We start from the raw sequence: 24,416 nt of genomic DNA, 5'->3' as shown, positions 1-24,416 counted from the left end.
AATAATATCTAAGTATATCAATAAAAAGCTCTTAATGTGAGTTCTTCTCTGGCTACAAACCCTACAAGCTAGCCACTGATTTTTCTTCCTCCCAAATACAACAGTATATTACAATAAAAGTTCTCCAAAATTAAAAACAATTAAAAAGAATAATATACACCTCATTTTTATCGCTCAATATACAAACAATCTTTGATCAACAGTATAAACCATTAAACCATATAAAAGTCAAGAGTTTCTTATTGTACAAATAGTGCTTTCATAGTTGAGTAACTTTACAATGCTGCAAGGGTACCGCCTGTATCTACGGGAATATTGCTTGACAGTTTATTAAAACCAGGACATTATACCTTATACTCAGTTGATTGCATCAATACAAAGCAGCCTAAAACGGGCAATGGATCCATAGGATCTCTGATTATTGCGAGGGATTTTTCAAAAATCACTCAACATTAGCCTTGCTTTATACTCTCAGTGTAATCAAGTTAAACACCCCATTAGTTTCAAGGTGAATGATGTTAGCAATGTAGGTTTAAAAAAGCAACCTAGGTATGTAAGCCAAGCCTCCTACCATTGTAGACAACTACTTTACTTATTCCCTTTCACAAAATATGAGGATAGCATCGATGGTGGTTGCTAATGCACACTCTCCAGCTAGCTTGCGAGAGGTAAAGAGAAGGGTCTGGATAAATTCCAGTGGGACTGGAAACGATGTACCGTATCAGCTACATAGGAACACCACCTTCCATGGTTCAGTTGTTATTGGGGGGTTGATTTCTGGTTTTCACCTTACTAAGCAGAGAAATCCATTACTTCAAGGTGAGAAGCACAGAGAGACCACAGTGGCCGCAGTGTTGTGCCTCCAGACAGCACCACCTGCACCGCGTAAGAGGGTGAGAGCAAGGCTGGTGGAGCACCAGCCCTGAATCTTGGCCGAAGGCATTTTGCCTTTGAAGAAAACCCTTCTTTTTGGGTGCTACTGCGGTTTCACTTGACCGCTAGCTGCGGTACAGCCTGCTGTTGCCACACTCTTCTCTCCCCATATAAGAAGGAGGGGTGGCATGAAGTACCTCTGACTACCTGCAGCCCGCAGCCCACGCAGCCACGGTAATGCAGGTGAGCTGCCACGACACACGGCCTCACACGGCAGCGGGATGCATGGCAGACAGCAAAGCCTACCCGGGAAGCGCTGTGATTCCAACTCCCCCGCATAATTAAAGTAATACATAACCGACAGTGTTATCGATTTAAAGTCTCACTGCCTGCCTACACACTTCCTCACATAAAAAGCAGTTATCTCATCATGTCTCATCTTCACATAATTGTATTTTTTCCTGATACTGACCTAAAACATCGTGTATTTATTTCTTTTTTTTTTTTTCCTTGACTGTGTCCCTGTTTAGCTATTGCGTTGAGTAGAAAGTGAATCCAAATTGAGTAGAGGTTCTAGGTCTGGCCCTGAAGCGATACCTGGTCTTGATATTTGGTTTGGTTTTCTACAGACAGGCCTCACCCTCCTGTCAGCCCTCTTGACTCCATGGAGGTCTGGCCCAGCCACAATCTGGAGTGGAGAGGTTTAGCTTTTCCCTGGAATGAGAGGCTGTGGAAGTGGTGGCCAATACCCTAATTCCTTTAAAGCAAGAAAACAAGTTGTTACATCTTTGGTCCTAATGCAGCCCATTTGACAAGCTACTTGAAGGTGTCGCATTTTTCTTTTGTATAAACATTTTTTTTCTATTTTTTTTTTATTATATTATTTAAAAAAGGCTCCTTAAAAGTTGTATCTCCAAACAAAGAAATAACACTTACAAAAAGAAAGCTAGAAAATGGGATCCCGATATAAAAATTTGAACCAGTGGTGATAAAACATTACAAAGCGTAATTCTTGCCAAGTGTATACACAGAGCTGGACATTTCAGGAGTATATGGTTGCCATCACGGAGGAGGACACAGGTACATTTTCACACTTTGTCCTGATTCAGCTGTTTTCTCACAGAGAAATGCAGGGGGATGCAAAAGCCAGAGTACCGTAACTGCATCTGGAGAGGCGGTGGCTGTACTAACAGAAGATGTTGAACTCTGAATGTGAAAAATGGGTGCTTGTCTGGAAATGCAAAGGGTCTCCTTGGTACCCTGGAGCAGTCCAGACAGACCAGGACACCCCAGGCACCTGGTGATGGGACGTCTTTAAGCTGTTTGGGTCTGTGTGACATTGTTGTAGCCCTAACTGCCTCTCCCAGGGAAGAGATTCACCGCATAGTATGAGTGCTGCGTACATCAATTTTCACACAAGCAATCTCTGCAAGAGGGCTTCCCTTCAAGCTGGTAGCGGGGATGGGAGTGACGTGTCTATCCCCACCCATACCTGCAGGAACGGTCAATGGCCTCAGTGATATCCCTGGGGAAATTTGGCAGCTGTCTCTGGTATGGATTGCCTGGCTGCACCCCTTCTCCGGCATTACTCTCCCTACACAAGCCCCTTCCTTTCAAATAAAGCATGGGACCGTAATGCTGGGGCTTCACGTGCCCATCCACAGCGACGCTGGTGGGACAGGTCAGCACACTGAGGTGTTCCAGAAACCACCATCTAGTTCTAACTGCTCTCTTAAGAAAACTCGCTGCCTAGTTGCCCGCCAGCTGGAAACAAAAGCAAGCCCCCGACAAGAGCAATTGCAACACAAAGGGAACTTCCTAAGCCAAGAAGAAAACAACCCAAGGCCCAAATGAAGTCAAGTGTGCTGACACTGTACGCAGATCACTGGAACACATCAAAGGAAGATGAAGACTCTTGACTTAACTTACATTTTCATATATTTAGCAGTTATTAAAAGTCTTAAATTACTATTGCAAAAGCAGTTCCATATTAAGTGGTGCTTTATGGTTAAGAGACGCTACGCACTAACTTGTGAGTGGTTTTATTTTGCCTTTCATGAGAAATACAGTAAAAAGGGACATTAATTTTTTTCTGTTGGTAAGACTGTTGGCTTTTAAAAGTGGCTGTGGCCTGCTATATTTCCCTATTGAGCTGCATTTTAAAAATCAGCATTTTCTACCCACATGTCCTGAGGGACAACAGCAGAACTTTCAAGTTATTTCTGGAGGCTGAATTATGCTGCCCGACAGTGTTTGCCTTTGTGAGTACCTGGATCTGCAGGGAGCTCCTTGCTGTTAAAAGGTCAGTGAGCTGCAGTGGGAAAACCAGACCATTTCAGCGGCTTATTGATTATTATTATTTTCATCTCAGTGGAAATCATTTGGTACATCGCTGATGTCTGTTCCTCTCTGAGCATCATCTTGCATAGTGCGGTCCCATCCGCTCCCAGTGGTGCTGGATCTGGCCCTGCAGGCACTCGCCCACAGACTACAACCTGCTGCCCAGTTTTTATTTTTGGCTGGCTTTTTGAATTGTTACTGAGCTGCCAATTTACAGATTATGGCTTACAGGATACCTGCTTACCGGAACTACTTTACAATATAACTGATCCCACCAATCTGGAATCAGTACGTTTGTATCGGGAGTTTGTGGTCCTATATCCTCTTCCCTACTCTTCTCATCAAAAACAATACATTCAAAAAGCAATGCTCTTTCAGACTTACATGGCTTAATTTTTAGATGAGTCTCCTTGTTTCTTGCAGTGAGTTGCTACTGAATCCCTCCTAAATTGTTTTAAAAGGGCAAGCATATTAACCTCTATGAAATAATTTTCATGCTACATAATGCTGGTGATACATATTGCTATCTCTTAGTGGCTTGGTTTAGTTAACAGGTTTAAACAAAACATCAATAAACTCCTTTGTGCAATAGTGTCTGAAAGATTTGGCAGGAGAACATTTACTATGTGATTGTCTAGTGTTTGGCTTGCAGACATAACAGATTTAGCAGATCGAAAATTATCTGCGATTTAAGATCTTTTTTGGGGGGTTATGTACATTCCTCCTGGGGCAGTGGGTGGAGAAAAGCAGCACTGCCTGTGCTCACATGTTGCACGCTTGTGAGAGCAGCACAACACATCTGCTCTCAGGAACGCAAGGAGCAACCTGCCACTAACTGGACGTGGGAACTGGATTTTGGTTAGGGTTTTAAATACAAGCTAGTAACAATCAAAGTCAAACATTGCATCCTCCATACTGCTGTGCCTGGTACTCAGCCACAGTGACACGTATGTCCCAAATCTTTGGATTTTGACCCAATATACTGCTTTACCCTAGACTGCAGTGTGGCTGGTAAGTTACTGCACACACACAAGCTGCTAATGCATTTTACACTGTGTTACTTAGAGAAGGGGTCATTTCACATGACCATTCTTCTCCGTCTTGCCTCAATAAATCTGTAAAAACAATGTTCTGAGGATTTGCTGCTTGCTGCTGGACTCCAGATGCAATCCTTAAACTGAAACACATACTGATGTATGCAAAACATGGTGGTGGCAGAAATCTGACTATTTCTTGCTACTTATTATAGACTACCTAACCTCTGCGACTCAGCTGCTTATGCCATCCCTCAAGCAAGTTGTCCACATTCAGCTAGCTAAAGGCCTTTGCACCAAAATCACCAAACATGCATTTGCCTTCTGATCTGGTGGTTTGATTAAAACAGCCCTGCCAAGCTGCTGCTGGGCTGCATCTAAATCACTGACTAAATTTACATTTTAGGCACTTTACCCCTTCTACATTTGTAAGAAATATTAATGACGGAATAATCTGAAGTTCTGGATCATGGGTCCCTGGTAAAGAGTAGCTGCTTTTGCTGCTGTGATTGATTTATACTATCAGGCTAAAAATCTCAGCCTTCCTCGCCTGCCTGTTCCACACTGATAGGAGAAGACAACGCTGGGTATTTTAAAGAAGCAGTAGGCAGCCCTGTGTTTCAGAAGAGGGAGATGATCTTTTCCATCGCTCCAGATTATTCTCCCTTTCCTCAGTTCACTCTTACTGCCCCTCCTGCATTGCCAGGATCTGTAACCCCAAAGGGACAGGCAGCCAGCCCCAGTGTGGTACAGCAACTGGCAGCCAGTAAAGCACAACAACTGATAAACCCCTTTTCTTTGCCACATCTATATGGGAAAACGGTTTCTGCTCTGAGCCCCTTCAAGAAGGGAAATAAAACTGCTTGGCTAGAGCTACCTGTGTTTCTTGCCCTAGTCAAATTTAATTTAGTATAGTTCTTCCAGTCTGTCTCATGAACGCTCCAATTTGCCACCATTTGCATTTCCTTGACATTTAATTAAAGTCTGTTAAATGTTATTTGACACTTCATTTTTCAGTTATGGCAACATCTTTAACAGTTTTGCTGAAGAAGAAAGGCATTTTGACAACTTGACAGCTGCATAAGGGATCAGCAAAAAAAGATGTCTTGTGTTTGACCATCAGAAAACAGAGTAATGAGCACTTTAGAACCATGTACAGATGATGCTGAGGTGTGTTCCTCCTGTCAGTTTTTAGCAGTAGTGGTCAGTAGGTGATGCATTGTGCCATTCCTTGTGTTAGTTTTCCCCGGAGCGATCCACTCCATACCGCCCTGGGCAGAATCTCCCATCCATCCCCCAGATGCACTGCTCTTCACACCAAGAGGCAGTATGTAGAGCCAAATCGTAAAAATCCGGTGGTTTGGAGTAACCGTTTCAATTCCCGGAGTTCTGGAAAACTATTTAGTAACATTTTTATTTTTTTTTCCTGCTGGTGATCTTGAGCACCACATAGCAGACCAGCAGTACAAGCATCTGATCTCTTAAAAGATCCAAAAATTCTGTTAGAAACATTTATAAAAATACAGAATGTAGAAAGGAATTTGACTGTACAATGTGTACAGCTCACAAGTTCATCCCAGAGTGGCTTCTTACCATGCTACCATTTGAAAACGAAAGGAATGCATCCGTATTTCTTCTGTCCAGCCAGATCCCGCTCCATCCCAACATGCATCCCAGTGCAGGCTATGGGCCTCAGTTATTATGTGGAAATGGGCGAGAAAAGATGCAAACTACCATCAGATAGGCTTCACAGTTTCAGCCTCCTGCTGAAAAGGAAACGTGTGCTTATTGATGCATTGTGGTTGCCGTTCATTCTGGGCAAGGGTCCATTCTTGCAGCAGCCAGGTAGTTCACCCAGAGTCTGGCTTGCCTCGCTGCAAGAAGAAATTCTCTATGGTCATGCCGAGGCTTCAATGTATTCACTTTTTGGTGCTGCTACCCTTAAGTACTCTGGGTTTTCTGCTGCGGGAACTTTCAAGAGACCATTGGGTTTGGTTTCCTTCGGTAAGAAGTCCTGCTGGTAGTCAGGATTGTCCAGATTTATTTGGTGGTTGCCTGCCTGGATCCAGTAAGGAGAGCTCTCGAAGACCGTCTTGGCCAGTGGAGACTGGTTGGTGTTGAGATACTCCGGGTTGTCCACAGCTGTGCTGTGTGAATTCTGGTAGCTGGAGTCCGTGGGGACCTTTGAGTTTGCTGTGAGAGCGAAGTTGTTGTAGATTGGATTCTGGACTGCCGAGGCAGATGCTTTCTTGGGTGCCAACTGGTTTACGTACTCTAAAATAAAAAGAAAATAAAAATAAGGAATGAAAACAAAGAGATGTAAGTAATGCAGCCACCTGCATCACTTGAGATGTAGTTTCAACCCAGCTGCCACTTGCTCTTCACACAGCATCTCAATGAGCTTCCCAGCGCAGAAGAGAGCCGACGGCAGGGACTGCCATGCTGTGGCACCAAACATGCTGCCCTCCAGCTGACCTTCAGTAATTCAGTTTGTAAAGCAGCAGAAAGATGGCTTGAACCACGAGACAGCAAGATAGCTACTACTGATTTTAGTGATGTGTGGGTGGCTATGTCCCAGATACTGTTCTGAAACTGCAGTCTGGGAGCTTAGCTGCCAGAAAATGTTTCCCTAGAAAAATATTTAGAGAGGAGGAAAATGCTTAGAAAATACAGGACTGGCAGTAACAAGAGACTCCATGTTTCACTTCAGTGCCACTCCTTGCAGGGTCTTTCACCCTTTTTAGCTGTGGTGTATTTTTGGAAAGGTTAGATGGGATTTTTTGAGGGCACAAAGCACCATGACCACATAACCCAGCACCATCTCCCTTGGTGCTTGCTGGCTCGCTCACCAACCGCCTACACTGTACGTCCACGTGAAACTATGAACTGCCTTCTGTGTATCAACATCTGAAAGCAGTGAAACTGCCAGAAAGCTGTTTATATTGCTCAAATGGTTTAAGGGGTGAAACGTGGGTTTTAGAGGATATTCTCCCCAGTAGAAAGCATGCAAACTCCCGGCCAGATGGCACACGTGGCAAACATGAGGAACATGGCCTATGAAGGAACCAAAAAGAGAAACAGCCAGATAAAGTGTAGGGAAAGGATATGTGCACACATTTCCACTCCCATTTACCGAGAAAAAAAGGTAGGAAGCATTTGGATTCACTTCCTTTCTACAGAAAAAGAAGGACAATGATTATATTCACGACCAAATGGCTTGTGAATGACTGCTCGTGTGACGGAGACATGAGAGCCATACTCACCCGGGGCTGGCAGGAAGCTGTCGTCTAGGCTGTCCTCCAGGAAAGCGCCCGTTGGGTCTGAGCTATACCTCTGGACGAAGCTGTCTTCCCTCACAGGGTGCCCCTGCTATGTTGGAAGTAGAGAAAACCAGTATTAGGGGGACTGTTTTGTAGAAGTTGATCCACACAGAAAGAGTTGCTCCTTTTTTAAAGGTCATCCCCACTTACCCCATTCCTGTCAATGCAGGTTGTAGCAGAGTTGTTGCTAGTAGCACTCTGAGAGAGAGAAAGAAAACACAGACATCGTGAGAGGCAGTTCACTCTTAAAACTGCTTGTCATGTTTCCACAGAGGAAAAGTTTCATACCAATGAACTCAAGAGAGGAGTGCGGGATGTTGAAGGGCTGTTGAAGAAGCCCTGGTGTGGCACGAGATACTCATCCGCATCCACTATATCTTCCATGTCCTCCTCCTCCATCAGGGTGCGATAAAATTTGGAGTCCGTAGGGCTGGGCAGGTGCATCCTGTCATCTCCCTGTGGGACAAACGGGCGTGAGGGAGGTCTCGCAGGCTGCCTTTGGGCCCTCACTATCCCCTCCTCTGGGAGACAGAGTGATTTAGCCAGAGGCCCAAGATACAAAATCTTGATCTGTGTGTTTAACCAAATTTACCTAGAGTTTAGGGGAATTTGGGTGTGCAATCTCTGCCCATGCTGCTGTAAAAGAGCTGCATTCTTAAAAGGATCAGACTGTTCTCTCAGGACTGCACTATGGACTGTTACTGGCCTGAGGCTGGGACCAGGACTAAGAAAATAGTGACTGCTCTTGGAATTCTCTTTGTGATTCTAGCTGAAAGAACCTGGCCAGCAAGGATAAACTGGGCCTTAAATTATCCTTATTATATGCTTTCACATGCACTAATCATCATTTTGGGTCTCGTATTAAACGCCCGCCAGACACCTTCCCGCCGTTGGGCTTAGTACCTGTATAACGAGGTAGCGTGGGGGGTCCCGGGCCATTTTGGAGAACTCTGCTATCAGTTCACGAAACTTGGGACGGCTGTCTGCATCAATCATCCAGCCTGGAGGGACAACAGGGAAAGCAATGCACAAATGAAGTTGTCTCGGTGATCAAACACAGAGCTTAAAATAAAATGTAACAGCGAAAAGAGCAGTGCCACGCACGGAACAAAGAAAGGAGGTCCCCGTAAGGGACCATCACAAAGAGTTTGTTCACCAGCCACTGGTGCATTCAAAATACACATCATGGCAGTTTTGGGAAGAGCGAAGGAGGTGATAAACCCCCATGCTGGCAAACCTCCAGGATGCACCTGTCTCCGCTCCTGCTGGCTATCTCTGTATGGGCAGGCAGGTCCCACCTGAGGGATAACAACACACCATGCCTGAGGAGAGCAAACAGGTGGCCAGCCTGGACTGGTCCAAACTGGCCTGCTCTAAAAAAGCTCCTGAAGGAAGGAACACAAGCTAACTTCAGCGGGTGCCTGCAGAGGTGCGGTGATGTGACTGTCTAGTCGACGAGCTGCTTTGTGGAATCCTGGGAAGCCTAAAGCAGCAGCTACCCTCTGTACCAGATGTCTTCTAAAATTCAAAACATCCTTGCTGGGGACATTTTGAAGCATTATATCTAAGCTGTATTTAATTAGTAACCAGACTGTAACAAAAACAAGTCCTACAGCCTAGTGCGGATCAATGCTGGATGAGATCTTGAATATAGATACTGGTGGTTTGTTTTATTGCTTAGGAAACCCACGCTTTCTGTTATCAACTAATGGATGAGCTGATGTAGAGACTCTTGCATTTAAAATTAAAAGTAATAAAGGTCAAGCTTGCTGTGTCTAGAGGAACTCATAAAACCCAGCCTATCCATAGTAATGGAAGCAATAATATGCCATCTGAAATCTGCATTAGACAAAAATCTCATCATTCCCAGTGACTTTTTACCATGCTAGAAACAGGATACCTTGCTAATTCAAGAAGAAATCCTTCTTGCTTTTAGACAGAGTGGAGCATTTTGGAGTTTGCTGCTGTTGCAGAAGTAGCATCTACTATTTCTGAATTTATCTCTGAGTGGGAATCCCAAATTCTTTTAGACAAAACGGTGCAGCTTCAACAAGGTCTGTACCACAGCCTGCAGACATGGGGTGCTCGGAGCAGTGAGTGCAGCTGAGTCCTGCAGCAGAAGGCAGGCTCAAACCCCAGATCCTCACGCTCCTGCATTTAAATTCAGCATAACGGTATGAAAGGGGATAGGGATGCTCTGCTGGCTGTGTTTTACAAGCAGCAGGTACGTGATTAGGTGCCTGGAAAAATGCCTTCTTTCTGCATCTGGGCTGGCCCTAGGGAAAGGCAGGGGGTTGAGGTGTCAGTAGGGTTCAGCATCTCTGAGGTTTAGTTTTTAGGACATTGCTTTTGGGTCTGGGCACCACCCAGGCTCGGTGCACACATCTGGATCTGGTTCCTGCTTGCCCTGCGGAGCACAGGATCAGGCTCAGCCTGTGTGGAGCCTGTCCCAACAAAGCAACATGTTGGTGCTCTGGGATTCCCCACAAGTGCTGCACTCCAGGGTATCCATGATGGCATGGCTCCTGTTTCACCAACAGGTACACGTTCCTCCAGTGACAAGGTCTTAAATGCCACCTAGTGGGCTGCTTATCAGCATCCTCACAGTGGCGAGCAGGGATGTGGCGATTGTGGTCTAGAGATGTGTGGGAAGCCAGGCAATAATCTGACATTTTAGCAGCTGATAGAAAAGGGGCGTGGGTTTCAGAAGCCATTTGACATGCCCTAAAAATGGCTGAAAAGCGCTCCAGAGACCCTCAGCTCTTGTGCGACTTCACTGCAACAGCTGTGTGCCCAAAAGGGGCCATCAAAAATGAGGAAGAAATCGGATGAGGAACTCCGGATCCTCACGTGCATCTGCCGTTATGGTGCTGCCTGTGCTCCTGGCACCCCTTTAGTTAAAGGAGGACACAATCCACATGCATGACTGTAGGGGGAAGCATACTGACATAAGGGGGAGCCTGGAGGAGAAGGCAGTGTTAATTTTATTTTCTAGACATACAAAACCAGAGTATCAAGTAAAGTGGGTGGTGTTATGCTAATTTATACTGCCTAACAATATCAGCTTAAAATAATTGACAATATCAGTCAGTGGTGTCGTCCTGGTTTTGGCTTGACAGGTGTGTGTGGTGAAAAAACCCCATTGGTTGGCTGAATTAGTGACTAATGAAACCATATCCCATGCTTCTAGCTACAGCTCCAGGTGCAGGAACGCACTCTGGTGTCACAACTCCTTCCACATAACCCTGTTGCTGTGCCATCACCAAGGGCACGGCATGTACAAATGTGACACGATGAAGGCAATTCTGCTACTTACTCGACTTCAGGGAGCACCCACAACCCCAAATGTGAACTTACATTTGACCATGATCATGTAGACGTCGATGGTGCAGATTGGGGGCTGGGGCAAACGCTCGCCCTTCTCCAAGACAGAGGAGATCTCGCTGGCAGGGATCCCATCGTACGGCTTGGACCCAAATGTCATCAGCTCCCAAACTGTCACACCTGGAGGGTGGGAGGAGAAGACCATGAGGGACGCTTTACCAGCAGCTGGGTGCTTGCTTTTCCTTAAGGTTTTAGGGCTTGCTTTTATTTAAAAAAGAATAATAATAATAATAAAAATCTCAGCTAGTATCTCAGTGTTGAACATCACACAAACTTCCCAGCCCCACAGAAAGCAAATGCAGGGTACCGTCTCCGTCTCCAAGCAAGTGGTTTGAAAAATGGAAGTTGTCTTTTTTTTGTTTGAAAACAATCTCTTTGGAGACGAGCAAAAGCAGTTTTTGAAAGATGTGTAAACCAGCTGCCTTAGTGTCATTTGCTGACATACCATGCACTCTTGTGATGTAGCTGTTGTGATTGTCTGGTAGCTTAGGATACAAAACAAGATTTTGGATGCCAAGATACATAAATGGATTAAGAGGACCAGAGGCTGTACTTTTTCTAAAAGGACACAGGATCTGACCATCTGCATTAAATATTTTCCAGAAATGTGAGAGCCCATAGAGTGGAAATTTTGGAATCAGTTGCTTTGAAAAGTTTCCTTTCTGCTCCTCTTTTCTTTCAAGCTGATTAATGAACTATACCAAATATAAAATGCATTCTTTAAGGAGGTTATCACTTTGCTCCCCTTTTAGCATTGTCCTCTCAATATCAGGACAGCACAAGCATTTTTGGCCACAGCAGAGTTACACTAATTGACACTGACTGCCAGCGTGGCCAATGGTTTTAAGTCCTCCCTCTAGTTATGTGGCTTTCTTGTCAGCCCAGCTACATTTCACGTGAAGCTGCGGAAGAAAAGCATCAGCAGAAGTTCAGCAAATGGAGCAGAGTCTCCTACCGGCAGCCCCTTTCGGGGGAGGGCTCATCTTCTGAAAGCGTATTCTGCAAAACAACTTGCACCTCACTAACATGCAGTTTAATGGGAATTTTAGTTTGTTGAATAGGTGATTCTGGCTCATTGCTAGTGTTTAATCTCTCAGTCTTCTCATAATAGTAAGAAAAATAGTCACTGCGTAGAGCCACTAGGAAGTCCTGAAATTTTGCAACTCATTTGCAATACTTGGAACTGGTTTTAGACTCACCATAACTCCAGACATCACTCTGATGGGTGTAAATCCGGTGTAAAATTGACTCCAATGCCATCCACTTAATAGGAACCTAGGAAAATTCACAAATAAGCCTTAATAGGCTGATGCAAAATTTATTAGTGGTATTTACCACCAGGTGGTGTATAAACCAATAGTTCGTTGCAGAAGGGGAAAAAAACCCCACAACCCAACCAACAAGCAACACAACCACCTGAGTGGCAGAGCAGGCAATTTTTGAGTGCCTTATTATTATTTTCATTTATTATGTTGAAGCTGAGAACTTGCAAAATATTAGGCGTAATTGAAATATCTCCTACAAATTAGTTTTACAATATTTTTAACCATCAAATTACTATTTCTTAACCTTCTCCCACAACAGGACACAAATCCAGTCTCAGGCTATATGACAAAGACTGATCTGCACTCATATGGTTCCCATTTATGGTCTCCACAATATTTGCAAGCAGCTTCCCTTTTATTTCTCAGCAGGACACATTCCCTCCATCAGCACGCAGTGCAACACGAAGGCGTGTTGAACCAAGCCTGACAGGTCTTTCTTCTGCTATAAATATACAGCATTCCCTTTCTCTTCATAAGCTGCACAGTATTATTGGTGTTGGCGACACCAATGAATTCAGCCATGATTTTTTTTTTTTTTAAATATGCTTTTTAAATAACGTTGCTTTTTCCCAGACATTCTGGGTGGGAATTTCAAAAGCATTCCCTGCTTTGCTACCTCCGCTCCCGCTGCAGTCCCACTGGTCTGACGCTGCTTTCAGCTGATTTCAGAGGACTTCCACCAGCTTCAAAGGCAGCACGCTGAGATGGCAGCTGAGTGCTTTGAAAAATCCACTCTCTATTTTTTTTTAACCCTGTGCTTAAGGCTCACGCGCAAGCACAGACACTGACAAACACGCGGCAGTTCACTCCCTGATGCGCTTTACCTTGCCTCCCTCAGCGTGATACTCCTTCTCGTCGGCACCCAGCAGCTTTGCCAGCCCAAAGTCCGTGATCTTCACATGCTGAGGAGTCTTAACGAGGACGTTCCTGGCAGCAAGGTCACGGTGTACCAGCCGACGCTCCTCCAAATAGTTCATGCCCTGCAATAACAACAGGCTGCTGGGCTTGGAGGTGCCAGTGAGTTACCAGACTTCAGCTGCTCTGCGGTAACTGTACGCACACCACCATAACCATGGGGTAACCCATCCCACCTTCAGAAAAAGGTTGGCTCTTTCGATTTATGTGATGCTTATTGCAGGTAGAGCACATGAGCGTGTGCAGTTACACGGAGAAGTAAAAATTACCCTCCAGGAACCTTTCTGTGGGTCCATGTGCTGGTAGGGTGATGAAGATAAAATACAGAAGCAGTTAGATATAGCAGGGGCTGCGGTTCCTTTGGGATTTATTTCAAGAAATACAAAATCAGGATAGGGCTTTCAAATAAGGTGGCAAACTCTCCTTTCAGCTGCACTTTTGGAAGTCCAGTGACTGCAGGAGAGCACAGTACAGAGCTTACCACCTTCCATATGCACGCAGGCCAAGCCTACAGAGCATATTTAGACCTCAATCATTCAAGGTTACCAATACTGCGTCTTAATACAGCCTGCTCTGCCTTCTCCCTGCTAACAATGAGGTAGGCAACCCACTGCAAAGGTGAAGGAAAAGAAAAAAGAAAAAAAATTCATTCCATGGCTGAGCTCAGAGTTGCATCTATTTTCAAGTTCTCTTTGAAAAGGCAAGTTCTTCCAGTTTCACTGCCTCCCATGATGAGATTGGGTTCGCCATAGCATACGTGCTTTTTTTGCTCCAACTGCCTCTCACAGAAGAATACAACTAATTGTGCTGGTTTGACTTCTTAAGCATAAATCTAACAGCTGTGTTTCTGACCACAGAGGTTACTCTCCCCTTTCCCTCAACACCAGTCTCTTGGTGTATGGAATCAAAATGTTCACAATTTCTACGTTTCCTGCAAGATCTTCTCTAAAAAACATAATTATCCCCAGTCCACAGGTTTCAGCTGGTGATAGCTCATGTGCTTGTACTTTTATGAAGACAGAATTAATAAAAAAGTACTTATAACCTACAAAGTTCCCAGCAAAAAGATCATATTGATGTGATGACAGAGCACTAGAGGGAATAATTCCCTTCCAGCCTCCACCCCCTTTAAGACCACTGCTAACCTGGACCACCATCGAATCCTCCACCCAAGTCCCTCAGCAGAACTTCACCCATGTGCTGCTAACACTGCCAAAACAAACCACCCCAACAAACTGGCACGATGCCGCTGTGAGCATGTGTTTAATTACAGAAATAGATCTTTAGCGAGCAGAGCTCTTAAAACAAAACATCTTGAGCTGCCGACAGAAAACAGACTATGTTAAAAAAAACCATAATAATCACATAATCCAGTCCCACTAGGACAAAAGTTTTCCTGCTAAACATGCCTTGCTGCAAAGCCTAAGGCGCAAAGCTGCTGAAAGGCAGAATATCGGTTTCACACTAAGCTGTTTAAAATGCTGATGGCTAAAAGACTTGTGCACGTGCATAATCTCACACCAAAGATGCTGAACTGCTCATCTAGAAAGTTCAGCAGATCTTTAATTGTGTGCAGACCTGGGGTTTAAGCCATTTGTCATCATTAAGCATGAGACCAATGTGTTCAAAGGGTTACTTCACAGTGTTTCTGCACATGGAGTGTCTATGCTCTGTCATAACATCTTGTCCGAAAGACAGGACTCCATACCCCAGTGAAAGATAATGTTTGTAAAAGATGCAAAGAAAACTTATTTCAAAGCTGTGAAAACAGAAACAAAAATAAGCTTCCCAGGGAACTTGCCTCCTGCTGGTTAGTTACCAGACATCAATATATTTGTTTCATTTGTTTTCCCCCTCTCCAAAAGTAAATTTTTGAAGAGTCAGAGAATGTCCAAAAATCTGGCATGACTTTATCAGAGTAGTAACACCCGACACATTGGTGGGAAAAAGCCGTACACATGATTTACGAGCGCTCTGAGAAGAACTTCAGTGTGGAGCAGCACAAAGGAGTGTGTTGAAGGTCAGACATCAGTGGAGAGAGTAGAGGTTGCTATGGGCGTATGTGGAACCGACATGGAAAAAAATCAAACAGAAGCTAACAATTGTGAATGGCAACCTCTGGGGCAAGTGATGCCCCAAGGATCAATTTGGGGACTCATTTTGCCACCTTAAAAATTAACGAGGAGGAGGAGGAGGAGGGAAATGTGGCCTCCAGCTCATCCTCCGAAGGGACTGAAACCAGGACAGAGCAGTAATTGATTTTAAACAAGATAGCAAAAGAGAAAAAAGCCGTTCACGTCCCAGGTGGACACATAAATTAAAATTCACTTGCTGTGGAGCGCACTGCAAAAAAGTACACACACCGAGATGAAAAATGTGCTCTGTATATTTTTGGTGGATACATTTCTGAGGTCTTCAGTATGTTTCCTGAAAGCAAGCCACGGCTGGGTGAGCCTGGGATGTATACAAGGTCTCGAGGGACCGATAAGGCTGTAAGTGTGTGGTTAGCCTGGGATCAGCATGCCCGAAATAAGCATCATTAAAGCAGCTGGGCTCTGCGGATACTGCCATCCCATACGACAAATCTCCAACAAACTGCAGCTATATTTTTGCTGATTTTGCTTCATTTTTCCATGCTTGCACATGGCTAACCACCTTCCAAACACAGCATATTGCTGCTAAGGGCTAGAAGGCTGTACTTCAGTCTCCTTTGCTGCTCTGCTCTTTGGCAAACAGTGCCAGGTGTGATAATGAGCCTTCTCCTTGGCACTACGGCCATTGCAATTAGATCACAGGCACCAACTCAGTGCATATAAGTTACAAAACAGCCCTGGGGTGCCTGAAAGTCTTTTGGTCGCAGCCAGCTTGTGCTAGAACAAAGTTGGTATGTATTCATCAGCAGTTTCAACCCCCAGTCCTCCAAGATTTCAGCCTGAAATTCTCCGAGGCACCCAAGGAGGTGTATTCAACAACATCACTGCCCCATGGCACAGGCCAAAGGAACTGATGGAAGCAGAATTTTGGTATGGGAATCACCAAATTCTTCTCCCTTCCCTGCCACAGCTTCATTGCATCACATTATTATTTCATTACCAGGTGTTTGGTTTGGACATAAATGCCTTGGTGATAATATTACGCTGTCTAGGAGCATTCTGAAGAATAGCTAAGGTTTGCTCAGCAGCTTGAAAACAGTAAATTGTTTAAGACAAAGTAACCATTTCCTGTCACATATAAGGTATCTAGGAACAACATGGTGAAACAGAAAGATTTACAGAGACAGGTAAATAAATAAATATATCCCATGCTGTCACATCTCCACGGTAAGAGTTTCAGCTGATCTGGAGGCACATCAGTCCACTTACCTTTGCAATCTGCACACACCAGTTGAGAAGGTACTGGGAGCCGATGTTGTCCTTGTGCTCTCGGATGTAATCGAGGAGGCAGCCGTACGGCATCAGCTGTGTGATGAGCTGAACAGTGGAAGTGAGGCAGATTCCCAACAAGCGGCACACATGAGGATTGTCAACGCTAGCCATCACGTAAGCTTCCTAAGAACCGAAAAAACTCAGCGTGAAACAGCATGACACAAATATTTGGAGGCTGTTGAAAATCAGTTGGTCATTCAAGAGGTTGCTAAAATACTATATGCAAATTCTGTGCCACATATCACACACAATGTACTTGTATTTCCCACTCTGTGGTCCAAGTTTTTCCACTCAGTGGAAGGTCCAGATTTTGAACGCTGAAGCATCACCAAGATGCCGCAGCAGAGCCAGTGTCCCACTGGTGCTACACCAAGCAAATGTGGGACATAAAATCCTGGGGACAGACCTAGGAGGAATTAATAAATTGAACGTCAGCTGGAAGCTGATGGGATTTGATCATTTTGAGCACTTAATTGCAAGGGCAACACATCTTGTGAATATGTCATACGGCTTTTATTCCTCCACAGACCTTTTCACAAATCTGACTGGAAATCAGTACTTTTGAGACTTCTGCCCCTCTGTCAAGGTTCGTACTAACCAAGAAAGAAAAAAGTAATGTAGGATGCGACTGACAGTTCAATTTTTTAAAGAGACCGTGTTCTTCTTGACCATGTTGTTCTTCAGTCCATGTCAAACAACAGGCTAATAATCAGTTCACCTTTAGAAGCTTAAATACATGTTTTATTTGAAGCAACACTGGTGAAAATAACATCCCCAATTGGAAAAGCTGTTTTAGACCCATATAGTGATGTAAATGATACCAGGAAGGTACTTACAATGTGGGAGCCCAAGCAAAAGAAAACCTTTGGTCAACTGGAATTTTGGGTTTGAGTTTCATAAGTAAGTGAAAAAATCTTCTTTCAAGCCTGGGGTCACCCCATGTAGCTTTAGGTACCGAGCTAAGGTACCCAAGGTACCTGCTCTTCCCTTGCTCTTCTGTAGGAAGGGGAAGACGCCTTCAGAGGCTGGTACTGTATGCTCCAGACACACTGAATACATCCTTTGATATGGCCATGGGGTAAAACCCCCCAGTTTCATGGGGTTTTTTGGTGCAACAGCTACTTATGGATTGAAATTTGAGATCTATATATAATCATACATAATATATATTATGTCAAGTGCCACCTCAAAGACTGAATCCAAATTCAGGAAAAAATAAAGAGCTGAAGTTGTTTGCTTTTTTAAACTAACTTTGTGTCTGATATACAGTATGACACATTTAGATATTTTTAAAGCCATCTGATTGGAAACCAGCACAATGGGAAATAAATGGGAATTTTTCCATGCAGTGAGCTTTTAGGTCAGCATCTTAACTCAACAGCTGGAGTGATGCCAACTAATCATCCCTCAGCAATTCAGCGTTAGGCTAGCAGCCCCCCAAAGCCTGAAATCACAGTGAGGGCGCTTTTGTGGCAAGGAAAGGGGCAAATCTGCGCTTTCTAAGAGCTTAAGAAAAGAAATACCATAGCACTTTACTCATCATCTAACAAGCTTTCCACAGATGTGACATAGCTGCGTAGCTGGTAATAACTATTATTAAACAAAGTTACTAAAGCAATGACGTTCATGAAATAAGCAACCCCAATTCTTAAGCAACACTTTCTGGCCTTGGTATTGTTGCTTGACGTGCCAGCCTAAGCAAAACACGATGTAATGCAGCTTCTTCTGAGGTGCTAATCCTGTATTTGGTGTCCTTGTTTTGGAGCCCCTGGGATGAAAGTGGCCGCTGGGCAGCTGGTTTAAAGAAGATCTCCAGCAGAGTGCTCCTCAAGCTACGGCAGGGTGGGAGCAGGTCATCAAGATCTATTGGACAGCACCGATTCTGTGGGCTAGCTCAAGGAAAGACAGAGCAAGAAAACAATCTGCTGCTCAATTATGTAAGCATTTGTGGCAGCATTTTGTAAAGAATCTTGCAGCTCTGTCATGCGATGCTCAAATGTAAGCAGAGACCAAAACATGCTCATCTCCCTGGGCTTCCAAACCCAGCTGTCGCAACAATGAAGGGCGCTTGTTCCTTGCCTTGCTTCTGGTTGGGATTCAGATCCACGTTGTGTTCCCTCCAGCCATTGGGGTGGGGTATATCTGCGAAGACGGTGCTGTTCTGGCTGCCCACCTGCCAGGCAGCCCTCATGGGGCTGAGGGGGGCTCACAGCTGGGATGCTGAGGGATCGGGGCAGGCATATGGGCCTCACAGCCTTCGGAGCATGTCCAAGCCTTGACGCCACCTATTACATTTGAGACTTGGAAAGCAAAATGGGCCACTGCCTCCTTGCAGGGGGCAGAAGGGAGCTATTGTGCGGTCATGGGTCCCTCTAAGTAGCCCAAGACATTAAAGTGGGCCTTTGTTTCAACTGTTTATCTTGGAAATCTCTGCGGTACACTCTGACCTGCTCCAAGTATGCTTGGTATTCAACAACAATCTTCTGAATTAGCCCTACCCTAATAAAGCCAGCGAGAGCACGCCTGGATTGTATGAGCTAAAGCTGCTGCGCTTGTTCTATACCTGGCATGTTTCTGTAAGACAAATCATCTTTAATTGGACATTATTATCTCTGAGGTTTCAGGGACCTTGAAAAGTTGGTTTTGTAGCAAAAATCTGTTTTGAGAGGAGCTTTTGGAGTTTTCCTTATGACTTCTTTCACTGGTTTTGTATTTTTTAACTTTTTTCTGACATATAGAATAAATTCCACCAACCAAATAATCTTAAAAAGGTGCAGGACTGAAAAAAGCAAAAGCTTTTTATTAAGCATCCTAATTCAAAGAAAAGATAAGATAACACAGAGATGTGCAACAGAAACTTCTTTGAAAAGAAAGGACTTTGATATCATCAGTGTGCAGCTCCTGCATCTACTGCCCCATTGTATGACTATCTTGATTTGCTGAAGGCAAGATGCAGTACTGCAGGCTTATTCATTGCTTTCCTTCAGTATACAGGAATTTAATGCAGTTAAGCCCACAGCATGCTTTGTGTTAGGCTCCTTCTCACCGTGACAGGGGAACGAGGGGCAGAGCTCTGGGCAGGCAGCCGAGCAGCATCTTTGCCAGCTCCTCACTACAGGAATGCTGGCGAAGCAGGGTACCGCAGCCTGCCCGCTGGCAGGGCAGGGGCACGGACCAGGGCCACACGGGCCTGTGTGGCCACAAGGGACCTGGGAAAGGGCTGACACTGGTCTAGAGTCTAACTAAACTAAAATGAAGATGGATATTGCTTCACTTATGGATTCTGAGATGGATCACCTATTTGTTCGCATTGCTGTCACGCACATACCAAATCATGTGGTACATAACACATAATCTGTTGGAGTAATGTATTGGAATAACACTGCTTATTCCAGCTGATCAGAAAAATCCAGTGTGCTTCCTTCAGTAGCACAGGTGGTATTTTGTTCACCGCCATCCATCTCCAGACACTTCTATGAGATTTGTTAAGACCTTCACCAGCTTGAACCATACGGGGTGAGCCTTGCTGCCTGAAGTGTCATTTGCTGGCCAACGCTGGATTTATTATTTTTTTTTATACAAATTTCCCGTTAAAGTGGCTCGGTTCACACGCACACACGTTTCTTGTTGCTGAGGACTGAACCAGAGCACAGGAAAGCTGAACTGAAGTTACACTGAACACCTCAGTGCTCCTCTCTGCACTCAGCATTTTCCTTTCCTTGTATATAAATATATATGTATATCCTTGGTGCTGTATGTTCTGTGGCTTCAGATCTAGTTCAGATTTTTATCTATTCCAAGTTCAGGGAACTTTGCATTTAGGATGCTGGCTTACCCGTTGTAAACTCACACATTTATAAACTCCTGGATCAGCATCCCATAGCCTTTTCCCCTGTTTTCTGAAGTGATGAGCTACACCCAAGCAAGAAAATAGAATTCCCAGGCTCCTTTTGGGAAGCGAGATAATTTCTTGCTGTTCATGGCAGAGAAATCAGACAGCTGAGATTTTTTTTTGTTTCTTTTGGTTTTAGTTAATTTAATCCTATGTAACCAAGCAACTAGCTTATGACAATCTTCAGTGTCAGAATTCAAAAATCATTAGATCTGTTGTTATTTGCTTTAGCTGTACCACCGTAATGGCAATGGATGCCACAGTTTAAGGCCTAAAATGTCAGAGTAAAGACAGCAGAATTAGCTGTAAAAGTATGGTCCTGACCTCTCCTTAGGTCCCACCCCACGAGCTTAACATTAGTATTTGGACTGTGAGCACAGGGCTCGTAGGAGACACAAAAGCGCTTCACAGCCTGGGCTGCAAAGCCCAGCACTTGTAGAGGGACAGTTCAGGTTGGCGCGCAAAATATTTCTTCCCAGCCAAAACCCTGAAATCCCTTTAGTTGTTACAGAGGGAAATCCACAGACCACTGAGAACTTGACAAAACAAATATGAAAACTTACATCAAGTATTTCCTTGTTGGCTTTTGGTGATGTAGCCTCTCTCAATTCTTTAATAGCAACAGGAATTTTAACCTTCTCCCCTTCTGGGATCCAAAGTCCCTAGCAAAAAGAAGTATAAAGAGTTACTCAGTCTCATATCTAACTGGTTAATTCTCACAATTACACATATGTTTGTCTTCTGAGTAGACTTAAATATTCTGAACAATGGGAAGACAACAAAAATATGCAAAAAATGTGTCTTGTGGGCATTAACAAAATCCTGTTAATGGAGTGGTATTTCTCTTTCAGTCACCTCTACCCTATTTTTTTGAAAAAGCATGTTCATGACCATGTCTGTATAAACAGCCCAAGAGATGCATAAAGAGCAACTTTTGCAGATGTAAATCTAATTAATCAGTGCATCACAGCAACTGCACATGCAAAACCTTGCCACTTCCAATTTAAAAATCATGGGATGAAAAAAAATTGGCATTTTCTCATGAAAACAAGATGGCATCTATACTGTACCAATAATCCCATCCTAAATGTACATCGTGGCCTGTTGGTTTATGTCCGACTGGTTCAGTGCTCTATATCTATAGCGTCAGGAGGCATTTGGGTGGCAGGTAAACAGTGTGACACTGTGAGGACACTCTGCTGATGTACCCAGCATTATAGGTGCACATTCTCAGAGATCAATGGGATTTGTTGCCCTGAAGTTCCTAGCCACAGCTGGAATCCTGCTTCAGAATATAAAGCTTTATAAAGAGATCTATGAATCTACAGTTTATATTTCAGTACCACTGGCAAAACCAGAAATACGTATCTTGAATAAAAGTAGGAGCACAGAAAAGTGGAACTCGGTGAAGAGGAAACGCAGAGGATCAACAAACGTCAAGAGAAAAAATACCTTGTGGACCTACACATTTGAAGGTGTGTAGGCACTTCCACACATCTGAGTCAGTTCTAATGAAAGAGTGATTGACAATTATAAATACGAGAGCCCAGACCACATGGAAAAATAGTTTAGCACTGAGCTGACCAAAGCACGTTTCAGTTTTTGCTAATATTCACAACAGGGTGCATTTGGCTGTAGTAGTTTTAAAATTGAAATCTTTGTCCTCCAGGTTCAGCAGTATGGCTTTGGCAACATCTTACGTAGAACCTGCCAAGTTACCCGATTTGTAACTCAACTAATGATGATCGAGTCATCTCTCTGCCATCCAATACATACATACTATAAACTCTAGTCTAAAAGAATATCTACATGATGATGGCAGCTCCCAGTCCATGCTTTGTTTGTGTGGCTTCTGCATGAGGGAGCAAGATGAAAAGGAGAAGAGAAACATGATGATCTTACCTTATAAACAGTGCCAAAAGCTCCAGAGCCTAGAACTTTGACCTTTTTAAATTCTGTTTCCTTCAAAATTCTCAGATGAGCCTGGTTGGGTGCTTCCCCACTGGGTGTCAGTGGTTCAACCAGCTGGTGCAGAGAGAAAAAGACATTAGAAGCATGTCACAGTCTAGGAGGACAGCAAGCAGCACACTTTGGGGAAGCAAAAAAATCCTTCCTTTAAAGTAATGAACATTTTATTCCACTAGAAGTTTACAGGAGGACAGCTCCACTCTTGACTTGCAGCAATAAGTATTCGAAGTTGCTCCAAATTTTGCAGGAAAAATCAGTCACAGAGTGACAACCGCCATTCTGAAGGCAAATGAAGGTACATACACTGCTGTTCAAAGGCGGACTTTGACTTCAAAGCCTTAAAACATGGCATGGAGAACAACGTAATTACCATAGATCCTAAATTAGATTTTATATATATATATTGAACTTGCAAATAAATTATAAAAATGTTTTAAATACTGGGCAAAAATCACCTGCAACCTTTCAGGTCTGCTTTTGTTTAACTGGATGAAATTCCTGTGGTACCAGTGGCTCCCCCCGACCACAGGGTTTCCAAGCAGCAGTTGAAACTCTGAGTGATTCTCTTCCCAGTAAAGAAGGAGATGGTGAAGCGGTTATTGATGTTTTCAAAATCTGATCTAAGACTTACTGCAGACAGCAGGGATGCCCTCCAAACAAGAGATATTTAACACTTTTTTGGTGCTTTTTCTTTTTCCTTTCCCTTGAATAAAACTGTTTAGCTAGATATAGTCTTATTTTAGCAGGTCAACAACCTTTCTGTGGTGATGAGATATCCTCATTTTGATGACTCCAGAGGGTTCAATACAAGCAGAGCACAAATTGAACTCTGCTGTCACAACTGTAGAATACAGTGGTATATAAAATATCATTAGGTGGTGCATTAAAAAGCAAGACAATTTTTTGTGTAGCTGACTCTGCAAAACCAGCGAGCACAGAAGGAATCTGCAACTGGGCTTTTAGCAGAATGCTAAATACAATTTGCTAATTATTTACTAGGATTGGACTAGAAAAAGAAGGAGGCTAATCATAAAAGAGTGGCTTTAATCCAAGATAATGAATTTTGCTATTTGGTATGTGAGGTACCCAGAGGGTGATGCTGTAACACACATGAACCATTCACTTTAATGGCTTTGTGGGGGTTTTGTGCTGAAAAGAAACCAAAGACAAGACACAAACACTTCCTCAATTCCTTTCTCTCTCTTTTTCCGCCCCACAAGATCAGACATACACCTGATGAAGGCAGTAAAGTTTTCCAGAGCGCCCAAGTTGCCGCAGCAGCTCCAAGGCTTGCCTGGAGGGAGGAACGATTTGTGGCTGAGGGTCTACACAGCAAGGTGGTATGGATCAGAAAACACAAGGCACCTCACCCTGAAGGCGTGGTTTTTTCCAAGTAGACAATCTCAGTGCTTTTCATTGGGATTTAGACATCTAAATCCCCTAAAGCTTTTGGAAATTACATCCAGAGGCATCAGACTTGAGATGAAGCGAGCAAGCGTTAGGTGCACACTGCCTCTTTTCCGACTAGCACAGCAGGCACCGTGTTTGCCAACACGAGGGCTTGTTGAGTTACAAGGCAGATATGCAGTACTTTAATTCCCTGGTATGAGGCGGCCAGCACCGAGTGCCCCAAATAAAGCAGCCGCTGTTGCAGCCGTGCCAGCAGCACTCACCTCCCTCTCCTGCAGCAGCCGGCGCAGGGTCCGCTTTCTGACGATGTGACGTCTCCGCAAGTAAAGGCCGATGCCCAAGCCGACCACCACCAGGCACAGGAGACCTCCGACAACGCCAGCTGCAATAGATGGGATTTTGGAGCTGCAAGACAGGAGGGGATGCAGAAAGAGAAAAAAAAATGCTTAGGTGTAAGATTTAAAAAAAACACTAAATACCCTACAGAGGCTGCGTGAAACCTTCGGTTTTGATCAGGTGCACACTCTGGA

The 24,416-nt window shown here is 44.1% G+C and overlaps 1 protein-coding gene across 4 annotated transcripts in view; it reads right to left on the bottom strand.

Moving 5' to 3' along the window:
* Positions 1 to 1,360: 1,360 nt before the first annotated feature.
* Positions 1,361 to 24,416, bottom strand: part of EGFR (epidermal growth factor receptor) — a 171,779-nt gene continuing 148,723 nt past the window's right edge. For 3 of the 4 annotated variants that reach the window (XM_056334107.1, XM_056334108.1, XM_056334105.1), the window contains exons 17-28: positions 24,150 to 24,291; positions 22,411 to 22,533; positions 21,072 to 21,170; positions 16,554 to 16,739; positions 13,101 to 13,256; positions 12,151 to 12,226; positions 10,925 to 11,071; positions 8,471 to 8,568; positions 7,856 to 8,023; positions 7,718 to 7,765; positions 7,511 to 7,616; positions 1,361 to 6,521 (exon numbers count right to left, since the gene is read on the bottom strand). In XM_056334107.1, coding sequence (XP_056190082.1) covers positions 6,145 to 6,521; positions 7,511 to 7,616; positions 7,718 to 7,765; positions 7,856 to 8,023; positions 8,471 to 8,568; positions 10,925 to 11,071; positions 12,151 to 12,226; positions 13,101 to 13,256; positions 16,554 to 16,739; positions 21,072 to 21,170; positions 22,411 to 22,533; positions 24,150 to 24,291 — 1,726 coding nt within the window. In that variant the 3' untranslated portion in view covers positions 1,361 to 6,144. The remainder of the gene's footprint in view (positions 6,522 to 7,510; positions 7,617 to 7,717; positions 7,766 to 7,855; positions 8,024 to 8,470; positions 8,569 to 10,924; positions 11,072 to 12,150; positions 12,227 to 13,100; positions 13,257 to 16,553; positions 16,740 to 21,071; positions 21,171 to 22,410; positions 22,534 to 24,149; positions 24,292 to 24,416) is intronic. The other variant, XM_056334104.1, reaches the window with a different exon arrangement.

The sequence above is a fragment of the Falco biarmicus genome, chromosome 4 (genome assembly GCF_023638135.1).
Source record: "Falco biarmicus isolate bFalBia1 chromosome 4, bFalBia1.pri, whole genome shotgun sequence".
Classification (NCBI taxonomy): Eukaryota; Metazoa; Chordata; class Aves; order Falconiformes; family Falconidae; genus Falco; species Falco biarmicus.
This window is presented reverse-complemented; position numbering and strand designations above follow the sequence as displayed.